The 25,349-nt window shown below is 34.7% G+C and overlaps 1 protein-coding gene across 3 annotated transcripts in view; it reads left to right on the top strand.

Moving 5' to 3' along the window:
• The window catches only part of SLK (STE20 like kinase), a 43,755-nt gene that overhangs the window by 3,374 nt on the left and 15,032 nt on the right, over nucleotides 1-25,349 (top strand). For 2 of the 3 annotated variants that reach the window (XM_026050544.1, XM_026050546.1), the window contains exons 2-8: nucleotides 16,870-17,034; nucleotides 19,013-19,061; nucleotides 19,696-19,845; nucleotides 22,197-22,269; nucleotides 22,478-22,672; nucleotides 23,210-23,291; nucleotides 24,287-24,415. In XM_026050544.1, the coding sequence (XP_025906329.1) occupies nucleotides 16,870-17,034; nucleotides 19,013-19,061; nucleotides 19,696-19,845; nucleotides 22,197-22,269; nucleotides 22,478-22,672; nucleotides 23,210-23,291; nucleotides 24,287-24,415 (843 nt within the window). Of the gene's footprint in view, nucleotides 1-13,442; nucleotides 13,471-16,869; nucleotides 17,035-19,012; nucleotides 19,062-19,695; nucleotides 19,846-22,196; nucleotides 22,270-22,477; nucleotides 22,673-23,209; nucleotides 23,292-24,286; nucleotides 24,416-25,349 lie in introns of those variants that run through there. The other variant, XM_026050545.1, reaches the window with a different exon arrangement.

Below are 25,349 nucleotides of genomic sequence, written 5' to 3' on the forward strand. Positions count from 1 at the left end.
TTTTTTTTTTCATAGATTGTTTAGAGTTACTGAATGAATCGCCAAGGGCCTGCCAGCCTCTAAAAAGACATAATTTTAACTTTGGGGAGGTGGTTTGAAATTTGGTGGTTAGCAAGCTCTCAAACTACTACTTTAAAAATGTGATAAAAGCTACTTTTGATTTGATCCAGTTACAGTTCACTGAGAAATCTTAGGCTTCAGGGTCTTAAAGTCACTTAGTTTGATGTAGAAATGAGTTACATTATTATGTTGTGTGACTTTTATTGTGTTATTATGTTATTGTATCAAATGTCAGYTCAGTGCACATAATACTGATTTAAATTAAAGCAATCTTTGTAAGTAACCATTAAACTGTAGCCGTTTAGAGCAATCCTATGAAGTCTTTTATGAACTTTCAGCTGCAAAACCAGACCTTTAAAATGCCCTATGTTTTTCCTGGGACTTTTTTTTTTTTTTTTTGCTAAAGCTCCTGGTTAAGAATATTCTGTCATGCAGATGCATGTGTTACTAATTCAATTGCCAATGTCCTCCTGTGTTGACATTCAAAATGAATTAAAATGACTGGACTTCATTTCAGTATAATTTGCTAGCGTTTTGGACGTGAGAATCACAGTACTTGTAACGTACAGCAAAAAGGCCTCTTTTTTTTTTTTTTTCTGATGCCTACTTGGTGTCATTTTTGAGCTCTTTGCTAGCAAATATCTCTCCAATAACTTCACATTCTTCTAGCCCTAATTGTTATAATTATAGGAACCGTCTGCTGATAATGTACTGATTTATGCAGAAACAGGTTCTATAGTAGGAGAATATATATGCCAGTATACTATATAAAGTACTCTGTGTATGTGTATATAGATAGTGTATGTTTGTAGATAGAATATATATTGTAGACAATATGTATTTTGGACATGCATATTTTGGTAGAAATTGGCAAGTTGTTACTGGAGAATTTTGATGAAAATGTTTCTACAAATGAAATAAAATAGTACTGTAGCTTTATTTAAGATCAGCTTTTGTTTCTATATTTAAAACAGTCTTTCCTGCARTGCTACAGTATGGCCTTCATGAGCACTTGTTTTTGCCTTAATGTCTTATATAACAGATAAAAGCAAATAGAAATTTTAAATGGTGATTTAATAAGATGGACCAGAAGTAAGATTCTAGATTGTCATTAATTAGTTAACTATAGAACTGCCTTCTGTTACAACACAAGTGATCAGATGATGAGTGGTTGCTTGGAAGTATATTTTGCCTACCCCTAACCCATCACTTATTTTCTAATATTAAATAAATACTTTGGTCTATTTAGTCTGACCTGAAAGAAAATCAGGGCAGATCTAAGAGTTTGTAATTCCTAGTTTCTGTGGCCTTACAAGCTTACTGATCTAAATCACTCATACAGTCAGATATGACAGCTCCAAGTTATCTTTATGATTCTAATGTATCATGCTGCTTGCTAGGATGCCTGTCTTTTATACATATAGTTTATACTCATATGAYTTTGTCTTATTACTTAATATCCAGGTACTATTTGACTGTTTTTCATCTGCTCTTTACCTTGTGACTTACCTGCCAAAGGAATCGATGCTGAACTTTTGGCCATGTTGATTAAAGTTATACTTAAAATATCTTGTTCTGATCTAATATCATTCATAGCTTACCATATCAGCTGCCCTCTCATTAAACTGGAGCAGTAAAATGGTTCAGTTGTCCTCAAGAGATCTGAATTAATTATGTTAATTTAAGTGCTGTGTTGCTTTGTTTAGCCATAGAGGCATTAGTAGATAGAGGAGAGAGGTGCTGTACTCTCTTGAGAGTGATGTAGGAAATGTTAGTGTTCAATTTTAAATATTTAGTCTAAGTRAAATAGAACACAAGTTTGGTAGGAGCAGTCATTTTTCCTAAGAGAAGTATTTTAAAGYTGCTGTGTATGAAAAAAAGATGCATGCCTATCTGCAGAAGATAAAGGCTTTTAGTCTTGCTGATCAGCTGGTGAGTTGCTTAAAGTCAACATTTTTTTTCTTTTTACCTGCTGCTCTCTAGTGTTATCTCCACTTTCACACTGTTGCAGTTTTAGCTTGGAAGATACTAGATAAGGAAAAGGCAGTAACACCTATTAAACTGTGGGAAAAGTGGTGAGGGAAAAGCTTTACTGAGCTCTTTACAACTTTACCACTCTGACTAAGTTTTCTGAGGAAATGAGTAGGGCAATAAAGTTATCTGTAGACTGCTAAGTTGAGAGTTTTCTTGTATTGGTTACTTTCAGAAGGTAGTATCTCCTTTTCATTTTACCTGTAGTAAGGAAATATTCTAAAGAAGCAAAAAGTAAAGTGTATGTTATTTAGTGCCTCATTTTTGGACATCCTTAAGTCATTTGGCTTAAGGTCAGCATTGTGTTGCTTAGCTTATGAGTAATGTATTGTCTGCAGTTTTAATTCTGAATGCAACAGAGAGACAAGTTTGTGGAGGATAAATATAGCATTTCATGATCACTCCTTAGTAAGACAGTCATCTTTTCCAAGGTGTGAGCACCGTTATATAAACTGTTTAAAACACTAGTTAAGTAAATAGAAAAATCATTGTTTGATTTTGTTTATTAACAGAAATAGTTTTTAATAATAGAAAAAAAAGGATTGAGCTTGTCATTATTTTATATGTTAATTCATATTATTACATTTTAATTTAAATATTAAGGCTGCATGTTGTCCAATGGATCATAGGACGAAGCTTCTTTTCTATGTTGCTGTAACTTCCTAAAACGATTCTTCAGGGCTAAATCTGCTGCAATCTATTTGGTGAGCTAGTTTTGATGTAGGACCTGAAGAGTTGTGGTACAGGTGTTTTTTGTAGATGAATTGGTTAAACCTCTTGAACTGAATCTTTTGCAGGGAAATAGTCCTGCACTGATAAAGGCCTCCAGGCAGCAGTAAATATTGTTGCAGAGCAATAGCTCACAAGTTACTTTTCGTGGAGCCCTTAATTCTAGTTTTGACTGACCCGCATAAACAGTGTTGAAATAGTTTTGTGAGTTTATATTTTTGAATGCCACAAGCCCTATCTTGGGAATTTGGGGGTGGGGGTAAGGGAAAAAAGACACTTGAAATGAGTCCTGGAAAGAGTATTTATGAATGTCTACTTTAAAATTTAAGTGATGAAAAACAAACTGCCATCATTTACTTTGTCTGGAGACAAACCTTAGAGAATGAAAATACTTCTGAGACTTGAAAGATGATGCTTTCTCAATAGTGTGCCTCCTGCAGTTTTATTCATTTCTCTTGTTGTGTGTGCAATGAAAGGAAACTTTTCCCCAGTAGGCAATGAAAATGATTGGAAGGAGATGGGACCTCCTGGGGGTTGCTCCTCGCCCCCCCCCCCCCCCAACACACACACACACACACACCCCCTTCCAAAACTCTGAGAAGGTTGACCATATTTACTTAAGTGTGTGGAGGAGTTCCTGAAAGAGATATGAGCAGAAAGGCAAAAATTTCTAAACTCTTGAAGTCATCAAATTATTTAAATGCTTCTTGAAAACTTCTGAAGTCTCCATGAGAAGTATTTTATGTTCTATGACAGTAGCTCAGTTTTTTAGAAAAAACTCAAGGAACTAGAATAAATATGTTTAAAAAATGTTTTATTGCAGGATTGTTTGTACAGGTGCTTACTGCAAATAATACTGCAAATAATTGAGGTCTTCAAAACCCGCCTGGATGCCACCCTGTGCCACATGCTGTAGGTGTGCCTGCTTGAGCAGGAAGGTTGGACTAGATGATCTCTAGAGGTCCCTTCCAACCTTACATATTCTGTGATTCTGTGAATACTTAATATAAACAGGCTCCATGTTGTTTTACTATATCTTTTAACTCTTTCAGAGGATGAAATAGAAATACTTTTGCTGTCTGCATTAGTATTATGTTTGCAGAGTGGTACCATCAAGTGTAAATTATAAAAATGCTGTGTATATGGCTTAATGATTCCCAAATCTGTTTGTAACTTTATGTGTGCTATATAGGTATCTACATCTGAAATACATGCATGCTATAAATAYGAAAATTGTTTGACTGTTTTATAAGTAATCTTCAGAATTGTTTATTAACTGACTTTAATTATTAATTATATTGAATGAAGTTGTGAATGGGCCTTAAGTTTCAGAAAGGTCCATGTTCAACTGTGACCTATATTGTGAGAAACTCAGAAGCTTATGGACATCACTGTCTTCTAATGACAGTTGTGTTTCTATATGAAAGACTCAACATGTAACTAAAACTTCTCATTTGAGAGCCTAAAATGTTAATTTTATTTTTTGTCTTTTTTTTTGTGCTTCCTCAGTAACCTTTAATTATATTTGAATTGTAAATAGCATTTATGTAATACTGTTTCACCTCTTGTGCCTATTGTCCYACCTTTTTGGATTGTTCCAGCTCAGTTTCTAGTGATAGAAAARCCAAGATGTCTGAAGATAGATAACAAAGCAGACTGAAATTAATTTCACAGAGCATCTAAAGATGTACAATATTGTAATTCAGTTCAAAAACCATAAAAATACATATTTTATTTTCCTCTAATGCACTTCAATTTTTAATGGCTGTATAATACAGTCACAGATTGGAATGCTTAAAAGAAATTCTGAAGTGTCAGATATATAGTAGGGGAAAAACYTTTTTTTTCTACTCAAAGGGAAAAATCTTGTTAAAAAGAAAGACCATATAGTGCTTGCAGAAAATATGTTTGATGACAGGTCATAGAAATAGCTAATTTTTCATTAAAAACTAAGAGACTACTTCAGATTGCTTTCCTATAGTATTCATACTTGAACAAAAATTTAGGACTTTAAAGGAAGTGTTAATTTTATTTTCGTTTTGATTTTTCTCTTGAGTGTGCCCTGCATTCATACAAAACAGCTACACATTCAAARAAGTATGTAAAGCAGAAATTTTACACGGAGTACAAAGTTCATAATAGTTAGGAATTGAAGATTCTTCATATGTTTAATGCACATACTCAGATAAACAGTCTCATTTGATTTTAGGAGGACACACTGTTTCTTAAATCATTTTTTTTTTTAAATATGTAAAACTCAGCTGCAATGACTTAAACCATAGATTATATATTTATTTTCATTTTTTGCTTTTCCAGATTGTAACTGGCTTGTGATATTCTGCAGGATTGCATATATTTATATAGAAAGGTTAATGCATAGTGATTTGGAAGTTAACAGAATGGTAATCTTTATGCAATCTCATTCATTTTAGGTATGTATATTTATATATTTTGATCAATTTTCTATTCAGCTTAATTAGTTGAAGCCTAGAACAAGAGATTGCAAAATACACACACACACACACACACACACACACACACACACACACACACACACAGTATAACAACAAAATCAACTTATCAGTTAACATCTAAATGTATCAGAACTGTCCCTACTGCAGAGGAATAAGTGACCTCTTATTCCTCAAGTGGTACGTTATGGTCTATTCAGAAAGTCTTAGTGTATGAAACACAAGAAAACTGTGTAATAGAGAAACTTTTATTTTGACGCATATTTATGTACTGTTTGTTTAGTTCATATCTTTATGAAAGATTTTTCTTTCATTGATGAGGCACTTCAAAATGAGCTTGTAAAATAAGAGTGGAGGGCAACTGCAATAATGCAATGAATATTGCATTATTTCAGGGGAACCACTACTCTAGAACTTAATTTATACTTATGTCAGTAGGATTTTACTCTAGTACGATATTTTTTTTCCTAGCTTGATAATGAATTAGACTGTTTCTTTATTTTTTCTTTCTTATCCTAATTGAACAATCTTTTACATCTCTACAGGGTACTTTAAGGAACTGGGTCACGCCTTGAGAAATGTTTAGTCATAACCATGATTCAGAAAATGCGATTCTTGGGAAAGCCATCCTAGCTTTTAAATGCTACTGTCATAACTTGGCAAGGCTCTTTACAATGGAATTTATTTTTACTGTGTCTTATAGGTAATGGTTCTCTGGACACAGGTTTGTGCTGTAAAATCAAAGCTTTTTTGTGGTAAATGTCTAGACTTCACAGTTTTAAAAGATTGCTTTTCACTTTTATTTCCAAGCCATACTTTACAGGWATAGATTTAATATGTTTTAAATAAAAGGAGGTAAAATCTTAATGGGGACATACCAGTTGAAAGCTTTGGCAAAAAGCAGTATGTTGAAGTAAACCATCATCTCCTTCACAGTCTTTGTCTTAATCAGTCTGTATGAAATTCCTGCGTTGCCTCTTTGCTTTTGTAAAGCTCAGTCATATTCCWGCTCCACCTTTAGCTTTTTCCTGTCTAAGTTGAAGAGTCCCAGCCTTTTTTGGCCTGTTTTTATAAGGCAGCTATTTGAGCCTTTACATTTTAGTTGTCCTTCTCTGCCTTTGCTCTGCTTCTGCTGATGGCACAGATATTTCAGTTTGCAGTTCAGATGATCTGTGCTGTTTTTTGGTGCTGGTTAATTGTAGGTCAGACCCRTATGGTCTGTGCAACTATATTGCTCTGTGCAAATTTTGAACTTTGCGTCATATTTAGGAAGTGGAATCAGGAGAGTTTTGAACAGGAATTACTATTAAAACAAATGCACATGATTCATTCCAGTAACATGAAGAAATGGGCAAGCTTAGAGCTAAGCCTAGCTTTTTTAACTCTTCTCAGCTTGTTTTTACTACTGATAAAAATACACTGCCTGGATTTAAAAGTAACCTGACAGAAGGAAGAAGGAAGCACTGCTTATTTGTTTTGTCTCTTTGAGGTAGGGAATATGAAAGTTTAAGGATCTCATATAAACAACAATACCACAGACTGCTTCCCACAGATAAGGGTAACAAAAGTACCTGAAACTGCTTTGTTTGCTTTTGACTATAGGAAGAGCTCTAGCCTATCTCCTAGTAGCTGACCAGAACAACTAGATTTACTTAACAACTAGAGTTTCCTAATATTACATTTTTTTTCTTTTTTTTAAGTGTTTAAGAACAAGATAATTAATAATCTTACTTCAGTGATTTGAGTCTTAATCTTTAGTGAGGCTGCTTTCTATTCTTAGTCTTCTGTCTCTAATCACGGGACCTTACTATTGAKGCATCTGCAATAGAAGGGAAACTTGGATTATACTTGGTCAATATTGTGCCATGAATAAAGATAATTTCAATAAATGTTAATCTGATTCAAATAATAAAAATGTTAAATAACTCAAATGTTGCAGTCGAGGCAGAAATAATCCCAAAAGCTTAACTTAAACCACTTCAGGCATGTAGGAAATGGATGTTTAATAGCTGATGATAATAAAACTTTTTCAAGTGTCAAATTGAGCACTCAGTCATGAGACTTTTTGATTCTCTGAAAAACACTTAAACAGTGTGGAACTGTGATACTAAGAAGAGCACAGTTAATAACATGCCTACTCAAAGTGGYGAATTTCATTAGCCTCCAAAGTACAGAGGCAACTTGTGACTGAGTGACTGCATCCTCGCTGTGTCCATCTTCCATGACAGTTTAGGATGATGTAAGGCAAYACAGAAAATCCTCTGGCAACATATTCCCCTTTTCAGCTTCTTCCTTGTGGCAGCTTGCAGCTTTGCTTGTCTCTCTCCGTGATGATCTGAATTAAGAAATTAAATCATCCAAAAATTGGTTGTCTATGTGGTGAATTGCTCTCACTTGAATTAAACTCCCAGACCAGTTCATATGAGCTCCAGGCAAGAGCGCTGCGCTCATGCGAGGGGGAAAAGGACAGAACTGTAGCAGCATGACTGGAATGGGCTGAGAAGTGAAGCATCAAGGTAGTATGTTAATGTTCTTGCAGTTAAGGATGTCAGAAATCACTTTTTGTCAAAAGAAGTGTCTGAAAAAAAATTGTTGCATAAATTATCTTTTCAGAAGAATTCTGTTAAGTAGACATATTTTTAACTGGTAACTTGCTTTAAGCTTATGTTTCTAGTTTATTTCACGTGGTAGTTCTTTTTTCTACTTTTTATGTTTGCTACCCTAACTACTAGAGAAGAATAAAATATTTACAAAACTCATTATTTGAGACTATGTTTATCTATAGGAGGATAGTATAGATCTTGAGGTCTTCTTTGAGGTCTTCAAAACCTGCCTGGAAACCCRCTTGGATGCCACCCTGTGCCACATGCTCTAGCTGTGCCTGCTTGAGCGGGAAGGTTGGRCTAGATGATCTCTAGAAGTCCCTTCCAACCTTGAATATTCTGTGATTCTGTGACAGTACAGAAGCTGAGTTGAATTTCAGGGTGAGATGAGTTGTGGATGAGCAGTGTTTTGAAGCAGAAATGGTTTAGATAGCTTTACAGGAAGGAGGAGAATTGTGCATTTCCTTTGATACTACAAATAGGCAACAGATGACTGCCTTCTACTTCAGAAGATCTTTAGCCTAATAAAACAATTAAAAAAATATGTAGAAGGGGTAAAACCCAAGAGAAAAGGAGGAATAGAAGAGGGAGAAAACTGCTCAAAGAGAATTCCATTTCACCTCTTAAGAACAGTACTTGTGCATTTTAGTTGATGTCAGATTTAAGGGGCCATGGGCTGTGTAAAGCTTTTTTAACTACAGTAAATTAATGTTGCCATGCTGTTAAGAGGGAAGAACAGTACTTGCCCTTGGACATTTTGTGTATTTAACTGTATGCACTGTGTATTGTAATGCTCATCAGTTCTACTAGAGGAAGAATATCGTTATTTCTGCATTACTTGAGAATTGGATTTTTCACAAGATAATTGGCTGAAAAAAGAAGTCTTTGTAAAACAGCTATTTCCCCTTTGCACATTCTGTACAGCTCAAGCATTGCAGAGAGATTTGAAACATTTTATCTGGATTAATCTTTAAGCATTTTACTAAGCAATTTAATCATTCTTATGGCCATTTGTATTTACCACTAGCATATCGGGTAAATTCTAAATGCATTACATGAAGTATTTAGTAAAATGTCAAAGACCAAGAGTAGAAAACACTTCTGAAGAATCTGAAAAAGATTATAATCACCAGTATGCTTATCTAAATTCAAATTTCTTTCAAAATTAGCTGACATAATAGGATCAGCATCTACATTTTTTTTTCTAAGAGTAGTCACTGGGCTTCTTTAATTGTTCTRATTGTTTAAACAGTTGTTTAAATTCACCAGCGTAAAATAAAACACTTAATCTGAAAGACAACATCAGAAGCAACATATCCCAATACTGCTCTGAATATGAATGAAGTTTACTTACAGRTTCTGTTTCTGTGCCACTTCAACAGCCAGTTTTCAGGGAATAGCAAATGTTKATTCAGATGGCTTTTTTCTCATCTCTCGAGAGATCTGACACTTGTAGCATAAAGCAATATAGCTAGGTCCTATCATATGAAGTGCACATGAAAGAACCCCTCTAAGTTACATGTCAGAAGTATTCACCTTGTTTTCAGATGATGGTATGTGGCGTTAGGCTCATTAATTAAGAGACTCACAGAAAACTCTGGCATGTCAGAAACGGGATATAAGTATGAAATTTCATACATTACTGAATATTTTAATTTATGAATGAAGTTCAATGTAGAATTGAACGTTATTATTATTATTAAGAGTTATGCAGGAGCTCAAAGACAAGTGGCTTAGCTGTGTTGGTAGTGATTTTTTTTTCTGTTCCATCTTTACARTTGATATCTATCAGATTTAAAATACTAGTGGGAGGAAGAACAGATGACTTTGGCTTAATATTCTTTTTCATATGAATTAATACCATAAAGAGAATTATGAATTGGTGTCTATAACCAGTAATTTCACTCATAAAATATATCAATAATAAATTTCTACTTAGAAAACAAAAGTGATACGTTTTTTATGTCAAAAGCTAGTTAGTTCCTTTTTTTTGTTGCTTCAGAAAGAGAGGAAGTTCTATCTCAAAAGTCTAGAGCATGCACGGAGTAACGGAATGTGTGCTTTGATAGTTTTGCAAGAACTTTTGCCAGTGCTCACATGATGTTGATTCAGTCACACTTCACTTCCTGCAGTGTTTTAGCTATAAATTAGTTTTTCATCAAGTGTCTTCTTTTAAAATACTGAATCTCAAACTGTTCAAATTGCACAATTTATGTTTTTCCTTTAGAATATATCATTTTTTTTTCRCTCCGTTAGCAAGTCAATGAATGCAGCAGTGCCCAGATTCTTTGTTTTGCTGCATGCTATCATTCCAATAGGGCTTCTCAGGTGTGCTCACTTGAAGTCCAACCTATGGGTCATGCTGCAGGTTCAAATTCTAGAGCACCTTTTCCCTTTTTGTGCTAGTGAGATGTATATGTTTTAGATGACAATAAATGCATTAGATAGTCTGTCTCAGGATAGATCCTCAAATATCTTTCTTCTGCTGTATGGAATCTAGAGCATTTAATTGTAGTCTTCACTTTTTGACAGCAAGTTAATGTACCACATTTCAATCCYAGGAATATTTAAATTCCCTTGTAACCTGTTCAAGTCCCTTCAAGTCAAGAACCCCCTGAGGGCTTCTTAAAGGCCAGAGAAATCGGCATTTGTTCTTTGGTTTGTTGGCTTGTTAATTTCCAATTGGAAAGTGAACTTTCCCTATTAAAATAGTTGAACTGGATCAGACACAGATACAACTATTTTATCTGTTGTTTTGAGTAAGGGCTTGGAGATCCCACGCCTATGTATTTGTTTAGTAACCAAAGTCCAAGCAGCAAGGCATGAAGGAGCTGTGGGTTTACTCCGTCTTTTATAGAAGTACTCTAGATTAGTAAGAGCTTCTACTATAGTCTTTAAAGAGCTACTAACTAAAAAGTCTTACTGCTACAATTTCGATACCTTCCTGGGAGAAGAGGTTAACAGGAGCAGTGCTCTCTGAGATCCCATGTTRCTGAAAAAAATCTCAAGTAAACTAAAGCATTGCTACAGATGTGAAATAGCTAGACGCAAAATTACAACACACAGTCCCCCAGGGTAAAGCAATCAGAGCATTCTTAAGGCCTGTGTTGAAACAAATGAAAAATTATCAAGAAGAGATCATAACATTCTCAACTATCCAACCAGCAGTGTGATATCTTTTTTTGGGGAAAAAAAAAGTCTAGAAACAATTCAGCTCCGTCTTATTTATGAATGTCTTAAAAGTAATTCAAATGATCATCTAGAATTAGCAATTGCTGTTTGATATTTTTTCTCTGATTTTTTTTTTTTTTGTCATCTGGATTAAAGCTGTATTTATGCTACACAAAATTTTCTTTCTAATCTATAGTGCTTAACAAAGAGCAAGCATTGCATGTTTCTAAAGCAACCAGACTGAAGAAATAGCTGTATTTTTGTAACCCAAGATGAGCACGCACTGGGATATGTTTCTTGGGAAGTTGCATTTCAGTCTGGGGAAAAAGCTTTGCCAGCAACTGTTAGTGTCCTCCGCAGATGAAAGATATTGGCAAAGCAGCTTAGCTCTGCAGTAATAAACCTTGATTTCTCACACCTCCCCCRTTGCTAGTATGGGAGTAGAAAATAATGCAGAGTTGTGTATTTTAATGCTGTTTCGTGGAGTGGTACATACAATTATAACTGAATTCAGGATGGAAAAAGAGAAATCCTTTGCATTTATGCCTCTGACATGATCTAATGGTTGAGTTTTTCTCAACCATTTCTCAACATAGCTCCTTCTTTCCCTGTMCTTTTTGTTTGAGCCATTATGCAAAAAGTGGGAAAAATATAAATGTGTTTTTATAAAACAATAGAGAGTATGTTAGAGAATATCTTTATAATATTTAGCAGATTTGTAAATTCTTTTTATTACATATTTTAAAATGAATTTACTTGACCAAGAAGAATGATTCTGGAATCTGATGCTTTTCCTCCATTAAGTTGCCTGCAGAGGGATGTTTTGGTTACTTTGTGCACATTTCCCAGATTCAGCCCTGCTCTTGCAAATGTGTGCATAAATATTCCTATGGACTGGAGTGACACAGCATATGTGTATGAATCAGGATGGGAACTCCGCTTAACTAGTTTGCAGAATGCCATGGAACTAATGGAAAACATAAGGGAAATCATGAGGTTAAACATGAAAATTGTAGTGCATACTCCTCCTCCCAAAATAACTTGTGGAATCCTTAGAAACCAACTGTGGAGGAAGCTGAAGAACCGCAATGGGTACCAAGTACAAGGATAATGTTAAGAAGAGTAACGTTGTCATGGAAACTGCTCCAAAACCAGTACAGCCCCTCGGGCAGCACCAGACCACATAAAGATATCCGTGGCTACTCTAGGATGAACCCTGGTAGCACAACTTCATTAGCAATACTGCATGACTGTAGGAAAATGAGGCATTTTTATCTACAGCTCAATTTCTGTGTATTTTCCCTGGCATTAATCAATTCTTCAGTAGAAGAAACCATGTAGTTATTAGTTTTTGAGTAGTGTCTATGCCAAGAAACATTTTGGCCAGTCTCTTGTAGTTAAGGGTGTATCATCTTCCGTTGTAGACACTGTCCTTTCATTATCTTCTGAGTAGTTCTTCACAGTCACTTCAACAAGTTCCAGCAGGTGTAGCCAATGTTAGCTGCTTTTTAATTCCTTGGACTAATTTTGTATATATAATTAAACATTGTAATTCTCCTAGCTTGTTTTTGTTGCCATTAAGTTTTAAAGCCTGCTCTGCAGTGAAGATTGATGCAAAATAATATAGCTCTTCTAGAAATAGCAGGCTTATATTAATGAATTTCCAAAAGTGTAGGGAGGTTCCAGATCTTTTGTTGGCCTCGCTTCTGGTTTATTTTAAAATTCATGGTTTAAATTGCAGTTAGCTCTTCGTTCTTGAATTCAAACTGATGCTTTTAGTTATGTTTCTTTACGGTGCATGTTAGAATTGGTGCTTCTTTTTATCTGACTAATGAGAGTTTCTTTTTCCTAAAATGCATTAATTAGCACTTTTGCAGGCACTGTGAACAGTAAGTCCAGTCTCGTTTCCTTGGTAGACCTGGCTATCACTTGTAGATGCCTTTAGTTATAATCTGAAATTAGCAGAGTTCTCTTGGTTCCTAGGTTCAAGAAAAGCTGAGCCTCTCTGTTTACTCAGAGCTCCTAAGAAACAGTTCTTGCCTTTTTGTGCTATAAGGACAGCTTTCAGTACCCAGTTTCTTTTACTCACTTTCAGACATCAACAGAAAGTGTTAAATGGAGCTGGATCTGAAAATTCCAGGTTTATACAAAAATACTTTTCATATGCCTACAGCTTTTTTGTTGAATGCGAATGCATATTTCCTGTGTTTTGGTAACTGTGCTGGGCAACTGTAATGATTACAGTTTGGCTGAGAGGAACAAAACCGGAAGGAACAGCTTCTTAATTGATTTGTTTTGCTGCTCGCAAAGCCCTGCGTGGTTATATAACGTCTCCAAAGAGATTAGGCATTGGAAAGAAAGAGGTGACAAATAATTCTCTATCTCGGATCTCAGCAGTGTTTCTGGTAGGCTGAACAGTAGAGAAAGGATGTACTTAACTTTTTTGATTGTAAATAATGTTGTCATTTTTAGATGACTATGTGCGTTGTGCTGCATCCTAGGAGGGAAAGTGCAAGGCTGGGCAGAAAGCATTTCCTGGGGATAAACAACTGGAACGACTGTGCGTAACCAGGGCTGAGATTTCGGTTTGGGCCTCTAACGACAAAAGACTCTGTTGTCTCTGAGCTGTAAACCTATTACTTTGAAGCAGTAGCTTTGCTTTCTGTGCTATCCACAGCTGGGAATATACGACTTTTTGGCAGAATGCCCAGATAGAAAACCTGCCTTTTAATGTTCTGCTAGGAGTCTCTCATCTGTATCAAAACGGATATTTGCATTTGGATCTGGAATGGATATTTGGGTATAGGAGGCCATAAAAATCTAAGGAAGAATGGGACAGTGGCTTCATGAACTAACAGAGAGTAGTTTCTGGTAGAATGGTGTTTCCTCTTTCCAGGGCTGATGTATTGCTGAATGTTGACAAGGTTTTTGTGTAGTTGACATAATCATCATTTTAGTGTACAGGATTTTAGGTTTGGAAAAAGTGATTTGGAAGCCTCTGATTTACAAAGTCATAATTACTGTATGGCAGCCTCCGTATAATATCTTTCTAAAGCTATTTTATTTTACAGTTGAGGGATATTTCGGTGTATTTTTGGCTAATGCGATGGTGCTGTCTATTGAAAGAGTAGAAGAACGGCTGTCACATGGTTTGCTAGTCCATTTYGTATACTGTCCCCCCAAGGTAGTGTTTGCTGCAATAACTGTGCAAAATAATCCAAAAATAAATGTTGATGAAAGAACTGTAATATTTATGTATTACTGCATATAGCAGTTACTAATACCAATGACACATCGCATTAGTCAGTTGTTAGGGGAATCATTTACTCCAGCCCTGCTTTCTACTCTATGTATAGATGTTCAGAAAGTATAAAGTTTTGTTAATGCACAGAAGGAAAATCTTGCTTACCTGTCTCCACATACAGCAAAACTGAAGCGAAGCTATAAAAGACAATGTACCTTGAATTTCCTAGCATAAGACCAAAGCTTAAAGAGTCCATCATAGAAGCAGAATCCAATGGGTTTAAGCAGAGCACGTAAGGTTAACTTGATAGCTGAGATCTAAAGTTCGTGAAGGAACTGGCACAACAATATCGGGCCTGTTCTAAAAGGGCAGAACCTCAAGTAGTATGAATCGTTTATTTGACTATAAATGTTGAAGTGCTCAACTGTAAGATGAGTATATGCAAATCAAGACTGCATCTGCACAAACATTTTTGCTGCTGCTCTGACCTTTAGAAAATGTTTGTGACAGAAGAAAGATTTCAGTTGAAGTTTAGAAAAAACAAACATGCCCACACAAAGCTGTGAATGCTTATTGTTCCTTGTTTCTCAGTCCACCATTTTCCCATACAGTCCAGTGCTATATGTCTTGCACATGAAAAGTAAAATCCTTTCCTACACAGTTCGAAGGCACATAGCTGTGTTTCTCACAGCAAGCCACATAGGTACATTGTTATTGTGGTGTAGCATGTGTATGAAAGTAATAGTGTCTTGTTTGAAGTGAACCTGCAAAATCACAATGAAGATTTTAAAAAATGCCCTTTATTTTCAGGTATAACTTGATGTACAATTAAAATTATCAGTCCTCAGAAATATTCTTATTATGCCCTTTTTCCTTTTGTGGACTTGAAAAAAATCTGGATCTAGACTTACTAAATGTTACCCTCAGAAGTCAAAACAAGAGCATACATTTGTTATGTTTATAGTTGTAAAGATGTTCATAAAGATAACCATACTGTCTCCATAATCACTTCTGTTTTATAATGAGATGTTTTAATAGAGCTCCCACAAGCAAGATAGAACTGGAAATCTGGTTTGAATAAACCTCTTCAAGCAGACAGATCTGGGAAAAATCAAAATGCAAAGTACTCTGCCAATAGAAACAAAAACCAATATATGCTGTATATGCAGCAAACTGGTTGTATTTAAACAAAATCTGAAGAGTATGTTATTGGTTATTAAATGCAATTTTGTAAGTGAATTTTAAAACTTTTTCTTTTTTGACATATTCTCCGCAAACAATTGCAAAATATTGTGGAGGGTAACAATGTTTTACAAAAATATTCATTTATTAATACTTGCATTTTTTAAAAAATTGCTTTAATAACTATTTTTCTGTGAATAAAACTACCAAGTCTAGTTCCATTGTGGAGTAAGACATCTGTTTCATCTTTCATGTTTGCTTTACAATACTGATATATTATTCAGGCCATGAAACAGGAAACCAAATCAAATATTTTTTCCATTAAGCACACCTTTTTCTTTTTAATATTAGCATGTTTATTTAGAATGTGTGTTAGAAAACTTCCCAGTATTTTGTTTGTTTTTTTAGAATGTGTGTTAGAAAACTTCCCAGTATTTTGTTTGTTTTTAAAATAACATTGTACAGATCCACTGTTTTGTAAGGATTTTTTTTTTTAATTATTTGAAATGATTATTGAGAAATCTTTCACATTCATCATAAAATACTTGCCCTCAACAACCATAATCGTAGCTGGTTCATTCTGTAACTGTATTTTGCACTTACTGCTGTCCTGCTGGCAGAATGTTTTTCATGCACATCTGCCTTGAAGCTTCCATTTTTCCTTTGCCACATAGAGGAATTTTTTGGTGCAGTCTTGAGGTGCAGAGTCCCGAAGCAGAGGTGGGCAGAGTTTCCAGTGTGGCCAGCATCTGTGAGCAACTGTCTGTGGGAGGACCTCTGGACTTCTGCAGCATGCAGGGCAAAATGCCTGGACAAATTAATGTTGGCTTGGCAGCCTTTTAGCAGGAGAGCTTCAATACAGCTCAAAACTGCTCAAAATGAGCAGAACCTGCTGGTTACTGGTAGAGCATCTGTTTTTCTATATGGCTTCGTGGCCAGCTGTGCTGTTACAATGCAGGTGAAGATGTGCAGTTGGATACAGGGAAGGCAGAGGTTACTTAGTACTGCTGCAATACAAATATTGATAGATTTTGAAGAGGAGCACTGAACTTTATCCAGGGAATACAAAAAAGCAATGGGCCTCAGCTGTTACCTCCATGGTCATTTGAAGAATGCAGCTGACGTCAAGCTGTCCTGCTTTCTTGCCTTCCATTGATTCTTTATGACTTTGAGACTTTTTTTTCTGCTGTAATTTACTTAGTCTTTAATATGTAGATATTCTCATATACTTCAGAGAAATATTGAAGATTAATTTATATATATTTCTAGAGAAGGTACTGAAGGTGGGAAAGTATTACAGAAATATCAAAGGATGGGAATTTTTAATGATATTTCTCTAAATTATTATCTTAATGTTTGCTGTTGCTTTGTTTAATAGGCTCAGAACAAAGAAACAAAAGTACTGGCTGCTGCAAAGGTGATTGATACTAAGTCGGAAGAAGAACTAGAAGATTACATGGTTGAGATTGACATTTTAGCATCCTGTGATCATCCTAATATTGTTAAGCTCCTAGATGCTTTCTACTACGAAAATAATCTATGGGTAGGTATTTTTTTCTTCTCTAAATGCTTTTACTTCTGTTAAAAATATATTGAAATTTCATTYTTCATGGCTTAATTGTTAACATTATTTAATCAGTGTATCTTCTGTGTTGTTACTGTTAGGATAACTGCCTACAGTTTCAAAACTTATTTGCAAATTGTGAGTATGACTTCTAGCAAACAGTCCTTAAAGTTAAACCTGCTGAGTCATCTAATCAGCAGCTTGAAACCAATATTTGGAAATTAGCGGTTTATTTACAGACATGGGGAGAGTTCTTAGGCTATATGTATTGATAAGARCAGGATTAGATTCTAATTACATTAGTGCAGTTTATAGAGTTGGATTCAGAAGCTGCAGCTGCAAAATGAATTTGGGTCTGAAAAAGTCAATCGTGAAGTTTGTATTTATTTTACATCCAGCTGAATTCATTGGTAGCTGGCAGGGAGGACAGTTAACCAGGACTTGAACCATAATTAGTTTACTAAAAATCTAGACCTTTTGCAAACACAAGTGTAGTGTGTATTGCTGCAACTGTACCTCAGTATTCTACTAATTCTTTGGCTCTGCACGATTTTGAGTAATGAAAATACATTTTATTTTAAGTGATCTATTTTTAAGTGACTTTTGGGTTGCATAAGGAAAATGTAGATGATTTTTTTTTTTCATTTGTAATGCAAAAAAAATAACCCGAAAGAGTAACATAGGAGGTTTCCCTGGGKTCATATGTGCCTGCTTTATTCTGTAACCACGAAAACAAAGGGTATGTAATACCATGCTTCCTGAGGTARATTTATTTTGATGGGCTTTGTGAAGACTTGAGTGATCTGAATGGAGAGTAGAAAGATATTGTGTTACAGAGTGGAATAATGAAAACATTTCCATGCATAAAGGTCAGCATGAAAGCTAGTATGCGTAGGGGCAGAATATGAAATTTGAGTGGATGGGTTCACTGGCAGAGCAAAGATGGTAGGAAATGGAAGATAAAATCTAAGATATAAAATTGCAGGTATATGGTTACTGTAAAGTAGCAGAGCTATGAGAGTGGCAGGGAGAAGACTGTCATAATGGGAGAGGTAAACAGAACTAAATGGCAGGAAAAAAGAACGAGCTAGAGTTGGACATAAAACATGCTATTTGACTTTTCAGTTTTAAAAACACARCTTCTTTACCAAGGAGAGATTTGTCTCAGATCAAACAACAAATTTTAGGGAAAATTATTTATCCTGATTTTCCTGTGCTTAGTTTACTTGATTGTGGATATGTAGAAGCATAAAAGTGGTGTAACAGTTTAGAATCCTTAAGAAAAATTGCACTCACTGCATCACATTGTTGCAGTGATGATGAACTTTTGTTTTAGAAGGAATTTGAGAAATGAAAATTGAATTCTCTTTAGTATTATTAAATTTTCGGTTTAAGAATTATAGGCATCAATAAGAAGGGATAAAAATAAATGTAAACATTTCAGTTTACGCATTAAACATTCATTTTCTGATGTTATTTATTATTTTTAAAATATATTTTCCCATATTTTTATTTCAGATGAAATCGATTAATATAGAAAAATAGCAATTTCTTCTACTGGAAAAATCATGTAACTTCTGTTCTTGGACTTTTCAATCCAAGAGAGATTATAATATAGACAAGCAGTATAATAAATGTTAAATGAGTTCTTAGGGATTATGTAAATCACATTCCAAGTCAGATACAAGTTGACCCTAATACTTCTCATTACAGAGTTTTATATTTGGATTAGTGCTTTTGTTTGAGAATCTCCAAGCATTTTTCAAACAATTTGCTTGAGCTTCACAGTGCTAATTGTAGTTGGGCAATACACAAATATTTTGCAGAAGTTGTCAAATAATTTATCAAGAAAAAATAGCTTGAAAATCATCTCTTCTGATAATGTTCCTTTAAACAATGACTCATTTCTGCAGAACTGTTTAATTTTTAATTTATGTATTCTTTTGTTTGTATACAGATCCTCATCGAATTTTGTGCAGGTGGAGCAGTAGATGCAGTAATGTTAGGTAAATAAATGTTCGTTTGTTTTGCAAAATACGTTTTTGATGTCTAGATCCTCTAAATGCATGTGATGGGTTGTTCTCATGCTCATATGAAGTTATGTGCTGTTACATGGTGATCAATTTGAACCTTTCCCAGGATATGATTTTTTTCCCTTTCCTGATTATCCTTCAAATTATCTTTTTATATTAACTTTAAAGTTAGATTTTTCTGTGCTAGTCCTCAAATTAGTTGAATGCTAATATTGATAGGTATAGGATTTTGTCTTTTATATTTCTGTGTAGCAATCTCTAAATTAGATAACTTTTAGATAACTTTTTCACAGTTCAGATAAGGAGGTATAGATCTTTCATAATAGAGATCTTTCTAGGTACAAGGGATKAAATTTTTGCTCCCATGAAGTAATTTGAAATTCTGCTATTAATTTAGCTAGAATAAGAATTTTGAACCAGAATTATTTTCTCAAATACAAAGTATACAGAACTTGTCAGCTTTATTAGTTATTTTTTATATTTACTTCTAGGCTGATCATTATGAATAAATAAGGGCATAAAAGTGCAAAAATGCTGTATGTATTTCTCTCTCTCTCTCTCTCTCTCTCTCTCTCTCTCTCTCTCTCTCTCTCTCTCTCTCTTTTAGAGCTTGAGAGGCCCTTAACAGAGCCACAGATCAAAGTCGTGTGCAGGCAGACACTAGAAGCGTTGAACTACTTGCATGAAAATAAGATCATCCACAGAGATCTAAAAGCTGGCAATATTCTTTTCACATTAGACGGAGACATCAAGCTAGGTAAGCAAAACATCAAACCTCTTCCCCAGAACTGCAGGTAGTCATATAATTGTATTTTCTCTAGGCTGTATTTTGACAGGGTTTACTATATATGTATTTAAATGTAATTCTAAGAATGATCTTTTTTCACGAATATTGTTACTATGAAAAAGAGAGAAAGCTTGAGAAAGTATCCAAACCGTGGTTGACAAATTTGTTATAAACTTCAAAATGCACATCCYTACCCCACCAAAATCACTACTTAATCATTTTGTCTCTTCCATTATTTCTGTGTATATAGAAGTAATGTTCTTAAATGCTCATCTTTGCAATGATACTATGATGGTACAATCTGGAAGAAAACTAGGATTARTTTTCTCTTGTTGATTCCTAGTATTTGAATTTAAGCAAGCATCCCTATTTTCCCTCTGATGTGCTGGGGAATCCATGAATCTGTGGGGAATCACAAAGACTTCCCAGCTTGAGGTTGAACAATATTCCTTCATTCAGCTAGGAAAAKATAACAATTATCTGATCCATTGGCATCGGGGCTGCCTCAGGGACAAATGTGCAGAAGCTGTCAGCCTTTACAGTGGCTGTGCAAGTGACAAGCTCTGTGACATGGCAGCTTGTGTTCAGGTTTCCAAAACCTTCTCTCTGTGGCACCTGGGATTAGGCTACTGCTTTTAATTCAAGATATGTAGAGGATAAATATACAGAGAATCTAAAGATCACCACAGTTAACTGGAGGTCTAACTCCCAGCCTGCCACAGATGTTCTTCTTAAAGGTAAGCCAGGTATGTCCAGATTCACTAAATATATTTACTACCTACCCTTTACTGATCACAGTCCTGGTGCACGGGCAGGTGTTAAGGTATAATACATCATCTCTGCTAAAAAATTGAGAATAATTAAGCATCTCTTTTGCTAGATTGATCTCTTAGTGTGTCTGTGTTCTGCATAGATTCACTTGCTCAAGACTATTATTTGTACTTAAAATACCTACATGGGCCTATCTTTTCCTTTGCAAAGTATGGGTAATTTTCTTTTTCTGCTAAGCCTGAGGCTTAGGTGTGGACTCACATGCTAAATAGATAATAATAAATAATTTAGTGGAGCTATTCTCTTTAATTTATAAGTACTACAGAAAGAGAAACCATGAGATTTTTAGGACCAGAGAGGCTTTCCTTTGTTTCTGTTCATTTTAATTGCCCCATATGACCTGCTTCCAGCTCACGTGGACTGGAACTATACTAAGGTTTTGCCAAGCTTGGTTGATGTTTAGCACTGTGCAGACGGTTAAGGCACTGTGTTTAATGGATACATGCAGTTTTGCTAACTATAATTCCTAAGGGTACAGCATCATTGGAGGAGCTGCTTACCTTTTTTAACCTGTCTGTACTCATTGCTTCTGATATACACAACAACAACAAAAACAAATCTTTCTTTTATAAATATGTGAAAGGCCAGTAGATCCRTCTCACTGTGTGTTATCTTCATGATAATTTTTATGTCTTTAGATTCTGTAGTTTATCAGTATTTCRGACTTTGTATTTCAACAAATAACTCTCTTAATCCTGACTTTTTTTTCCAGAGCAAAATTAGACTTCTCAAGTGTTGAGCCCATCAAGTCATTTTGTACAGATTAAAGCCAGCAACATATGGCTATTTTATCCCTTTGATCTAATCAGTAGATCTTCATTAAGAAATGTTGCTTTTGGAACAGATGTATAACACTTAAATATAATTGTCTTTTTTTCTAAATATTTTCTAAATAAGAAATGTACTGCTTTTTAGATGAATAATAGTAATACAAAGGTTATGTTGATTTTTAGTCAGATCTTATATCAAGGGTGAATATGCTAGATATCAAATCTTTAATATAAAATGATAAACTAGGTGAAAAGAAACTTGTGAGGTAGAAAACAGTGACAGCACAAAAATCTCCCTGTAGGAAAGTTTGAATCCTGAAATCAAAAACTGAGTAAGTTGTCAAATTGGTAAAGTGGGTTAATAGGCCATTTCTGAGGAAATCCTTCATAGGTTAAAGAAAAAAATGTACCGATAAAAATAATGTAATCGATTTGTCCTTACACCAAATATGTACATCTGTATTGCCCCACACAGTTTAATGCTGATATTACTTTCTTAGCGGTTAGATATAGCATTTCTTAAATATCTTCAATTAGGGATGTTAAGAMATGTGTTTCAGCACTCAGTTATCAAAACAAAATACTTTTATCTCATTTCAGAATTTTAATGCTGTAGAAAGTTTGATTTGTAAAAAATATTTTAAATCAACCTTGTTAAATGTAAAAATACAATATATTCTTCACTACCAAGTTAATAGTATTTTTACTGTTTGCATTAAGCGGACTTTGGAGTATCAGCTAAAAACACAAGAACGATACAGAGACGCGATTCTTTTATTGGCACACCGTATTGGTAAGTKCATTCTTTGCTGACCTTCTAATAAAAACAAATGCTTTAATATCACCTTTGGTGGTAACATTGTCACCTTCATAAAAGAATTATTAAGTATTAAAAGAATAGCACTTGCTTCTTAAATGTTTWCAGTGAAGCAGTCTGCTTTTTCCTAAGAAAATGCATGCTGCTTTTTCTAATTCTGTGCATCATTCTCTTCTGTTTGCAGGATGGCTCCAGAAGTAGTCATGTGCGAGACATCTAAAGACAGGCCTTATGATTACAAGGCTGATATTTGGTCTCTTGGCATTACTTTAATAGAAATGGCTCAGATAGAGCCACCTCATCATGAACTAAATCCAATGCGAGTGCTTCTGAAAATAGCAAAATCTGATCCTCCTACGTTAGCACAGCCTTCAAAATGGTTAGTATTTTGGTGATAGATTCTTATCCTCTGTCCTGGTTTGTAGATTTTGACTTTGAGATCTGCCAAGATTCTTAATTTGTACTCATGTGCACAGTCCTGTTAAACTTTATGGGACTAATTTAATGCACAAGTTAGCTACATGCTCTCTCTATGTGTTTTTGTTGTAGTTCTCTATGGAAGTTTCCATACTGAATGTTGCGCATTTTGAGAAGTTTGAAAAACAATTCAGCATTAAAATATACATAAAATAGCTCTTTAGTAGTGCAGTAAAAGGTCTAAAGACAAAATGAAAAAAAAAAAAAAAGAAAAATCAATTAAAAAAATCATACAAAAAATATTTTAAAAGACATTCATTGTAATGTGTAATGGAAGAATATTAAGATACTTTTATCACCTTGGTCTTTTCATTCATGTACAATCCTGTTTTCCCAAGTGGATAGGAGAACATGGATTTGTAATGTAGATAMATGTGGAAGTAAAAGAATATTTCATTATACTCCAATCTGATGTCAAGCCTGTTTGMTTTTTGTGTAGGTCACCAGATTTTAAAGACTTCTTAAAGAAATGTTTGGAAAAGAACGTGGATGCAAGGTGGAGTGCAGCGCAGCTTCTACAGGTAGGAAGAATGAATTGTTAACACAGCTATTCCTTTTTTCTTCTTTAAAAGCAGAGCAGTGTTACAATAAAGACCTAAGTAATTTAAAAATGAGTTTATGTGCAGTCTATATTAGACATGTTTGAATTGATCCCTATTTGGTAAATTCTGATGAAATAACATTTAAATAAGGATCAAATTCTTACTTATTTCACTCTTCTTCGGTATTTCTTCTTACTTATTTCAGTATATGTAACTGTTTGCTTTGTGTGAGCATTTAAATTGTACTGCAGTAGCTCCAATGGATGAAGGTGTATGCTTATTTACGTAAGAGGTCACTTGCTGACAGGTGCTTTAGAAGCTTAGTGCTCAGCCGCCTTCCGTAATGCTGTCACTGCAGAAGAGCCAAACGAGACTGGATGTGACTAGGTACATTTGATTCTGTTTAACGTCAGCACATGTTCAGTGTACCAAAATACCTGGGATGCGTTGAATGGATTTAAGCAGCAGGACTGGACAGAGAAAGAACACTCAGCAGGGGTAGGAGTAGAGCGGGGAGCTGTCTTCTCTTAAATAAATAAGTAGAATTTTACACTGGTGTTGCGAAAAAGTATTCAAAAGGCAAAGTACTTTTCTCAATAAACTGTCGGGAAATAGTTTAACTGTGGAACTGATAAGAAATGAAAAGCAATTCCAGGAAAAGCAACCTTTTAAAAAATATTTCACTTTTTATTTTTTGGACTGTGAAGCAGGTCAGTATAAATTAATTATCTGTGTCTTTAATATGTTTAATAAACTACTCATCATAATATATATGAATACAAATGTTTTGTTTTTAAAACTTCTACAGAAAAAATGTGCRTTGATAAAAACAGTGTTGATTAATGTTAACACCAAGAATCTTTATGTTTTAGAGACAGCAAAAAATGAAATAAGTTCAGAGAAATATTACAGTTTTCTTACCATGTACAATGGAGCCGGGACTTAACATTATGCATACTTTTTATTTTCACAAGCATCCTTTTGTTACTGYTACTTCCAATAAACCAATAAGAGAATTGATAGCAGAAGCTAAAGCTGAGGTTACAGAAGAAGTTGAAGATGGTAAAGATGAGGATGAAGAGGAGGAAACAGAAAGTTCTCTGGTCAGTTTAAAATTTACATTTTTAAATGTGCAAATAGTTTTAATTTTGTTTTCTTTCCTGTGGAGCACTCCATTTTGTAAATTTCTGTCCCACTAGTTCATTAAGTCTTCTTGGAATAAAATAAATATACTATTTCTTACTACATATTTTATAAATAAACATATTACTATGTCTTACTATAAAATAACAAATTTTCTAAATTAATGTGTACTTTAACTCTTTAAGAACTGCTAATAATGAACTTTCTGTATATTTGTTTATATCTGTATATAGTGAGATGAATTTTTAAAAATCAGGTACTCATTTTCATATAAATGTTTTAAAACTAATATGATTAGATGACCATCTGTAGGTTTAAATAAAAGCATATTTGTGTATGATGATTAGATCATTATGGAAAATTATGCTGTAATTGAAGTTTGTGATATTTATAGTGTATCTGTCATGGAAAAATCCCAAAGCAAGCAAATATGCCTTATCAAGAAAAGATTACATGTCTTCTAAAGATACAAAAATCTGTATAACTATAACGATATGTAGAAGTCTGCTAAGATGAACTCAGTTGCTCAAGGAGCAGAACCCTGAAGTATCTGTTGATAGTATATCGATACTATCAACACTAACACAGAGCATKCAGTAGCTGCAATCCCAGCTGTGATAGCAGTTGCTTCCTGGGTTTTGTTAAAGCAAATATAGATGTGCACATGATGTACATCTCCCTTCCCCTTCCTCCCCAGGCTTGGCAACTCCAGGCCTGCATTCCCACCGGCATCTCCAGGGCTGGTGGGATGGTCCCCATCTCCTCAGGCATCCTCCGCCCAAGCTGATTTAGCTGCTAAGCTCTCAGTGTGCAGGAGGGTTGAGGGGTGAATTTCCCTGGGGACTTGGCTAAGTGCAGGTAGCTGTGAGTTGGTGCCACGTATCATTTGAGTGT

The sequence above is a fragment of the Nothoprocta perdicaria genome, unplaced genomic scaffold (assembly GCF_003342845.1).
Source record: "Nothoprocta perdicaria isolate Ctin4 unplaced genomic scaffold, notPer1 scaffold_7, whole genome shotgun sequence".
NCBI lineage: Eukaryota > Metazoa > Chordata > Aves > Tinamiformes > Tinamidae > Nothoprocta > Nothoprocta perdicaria.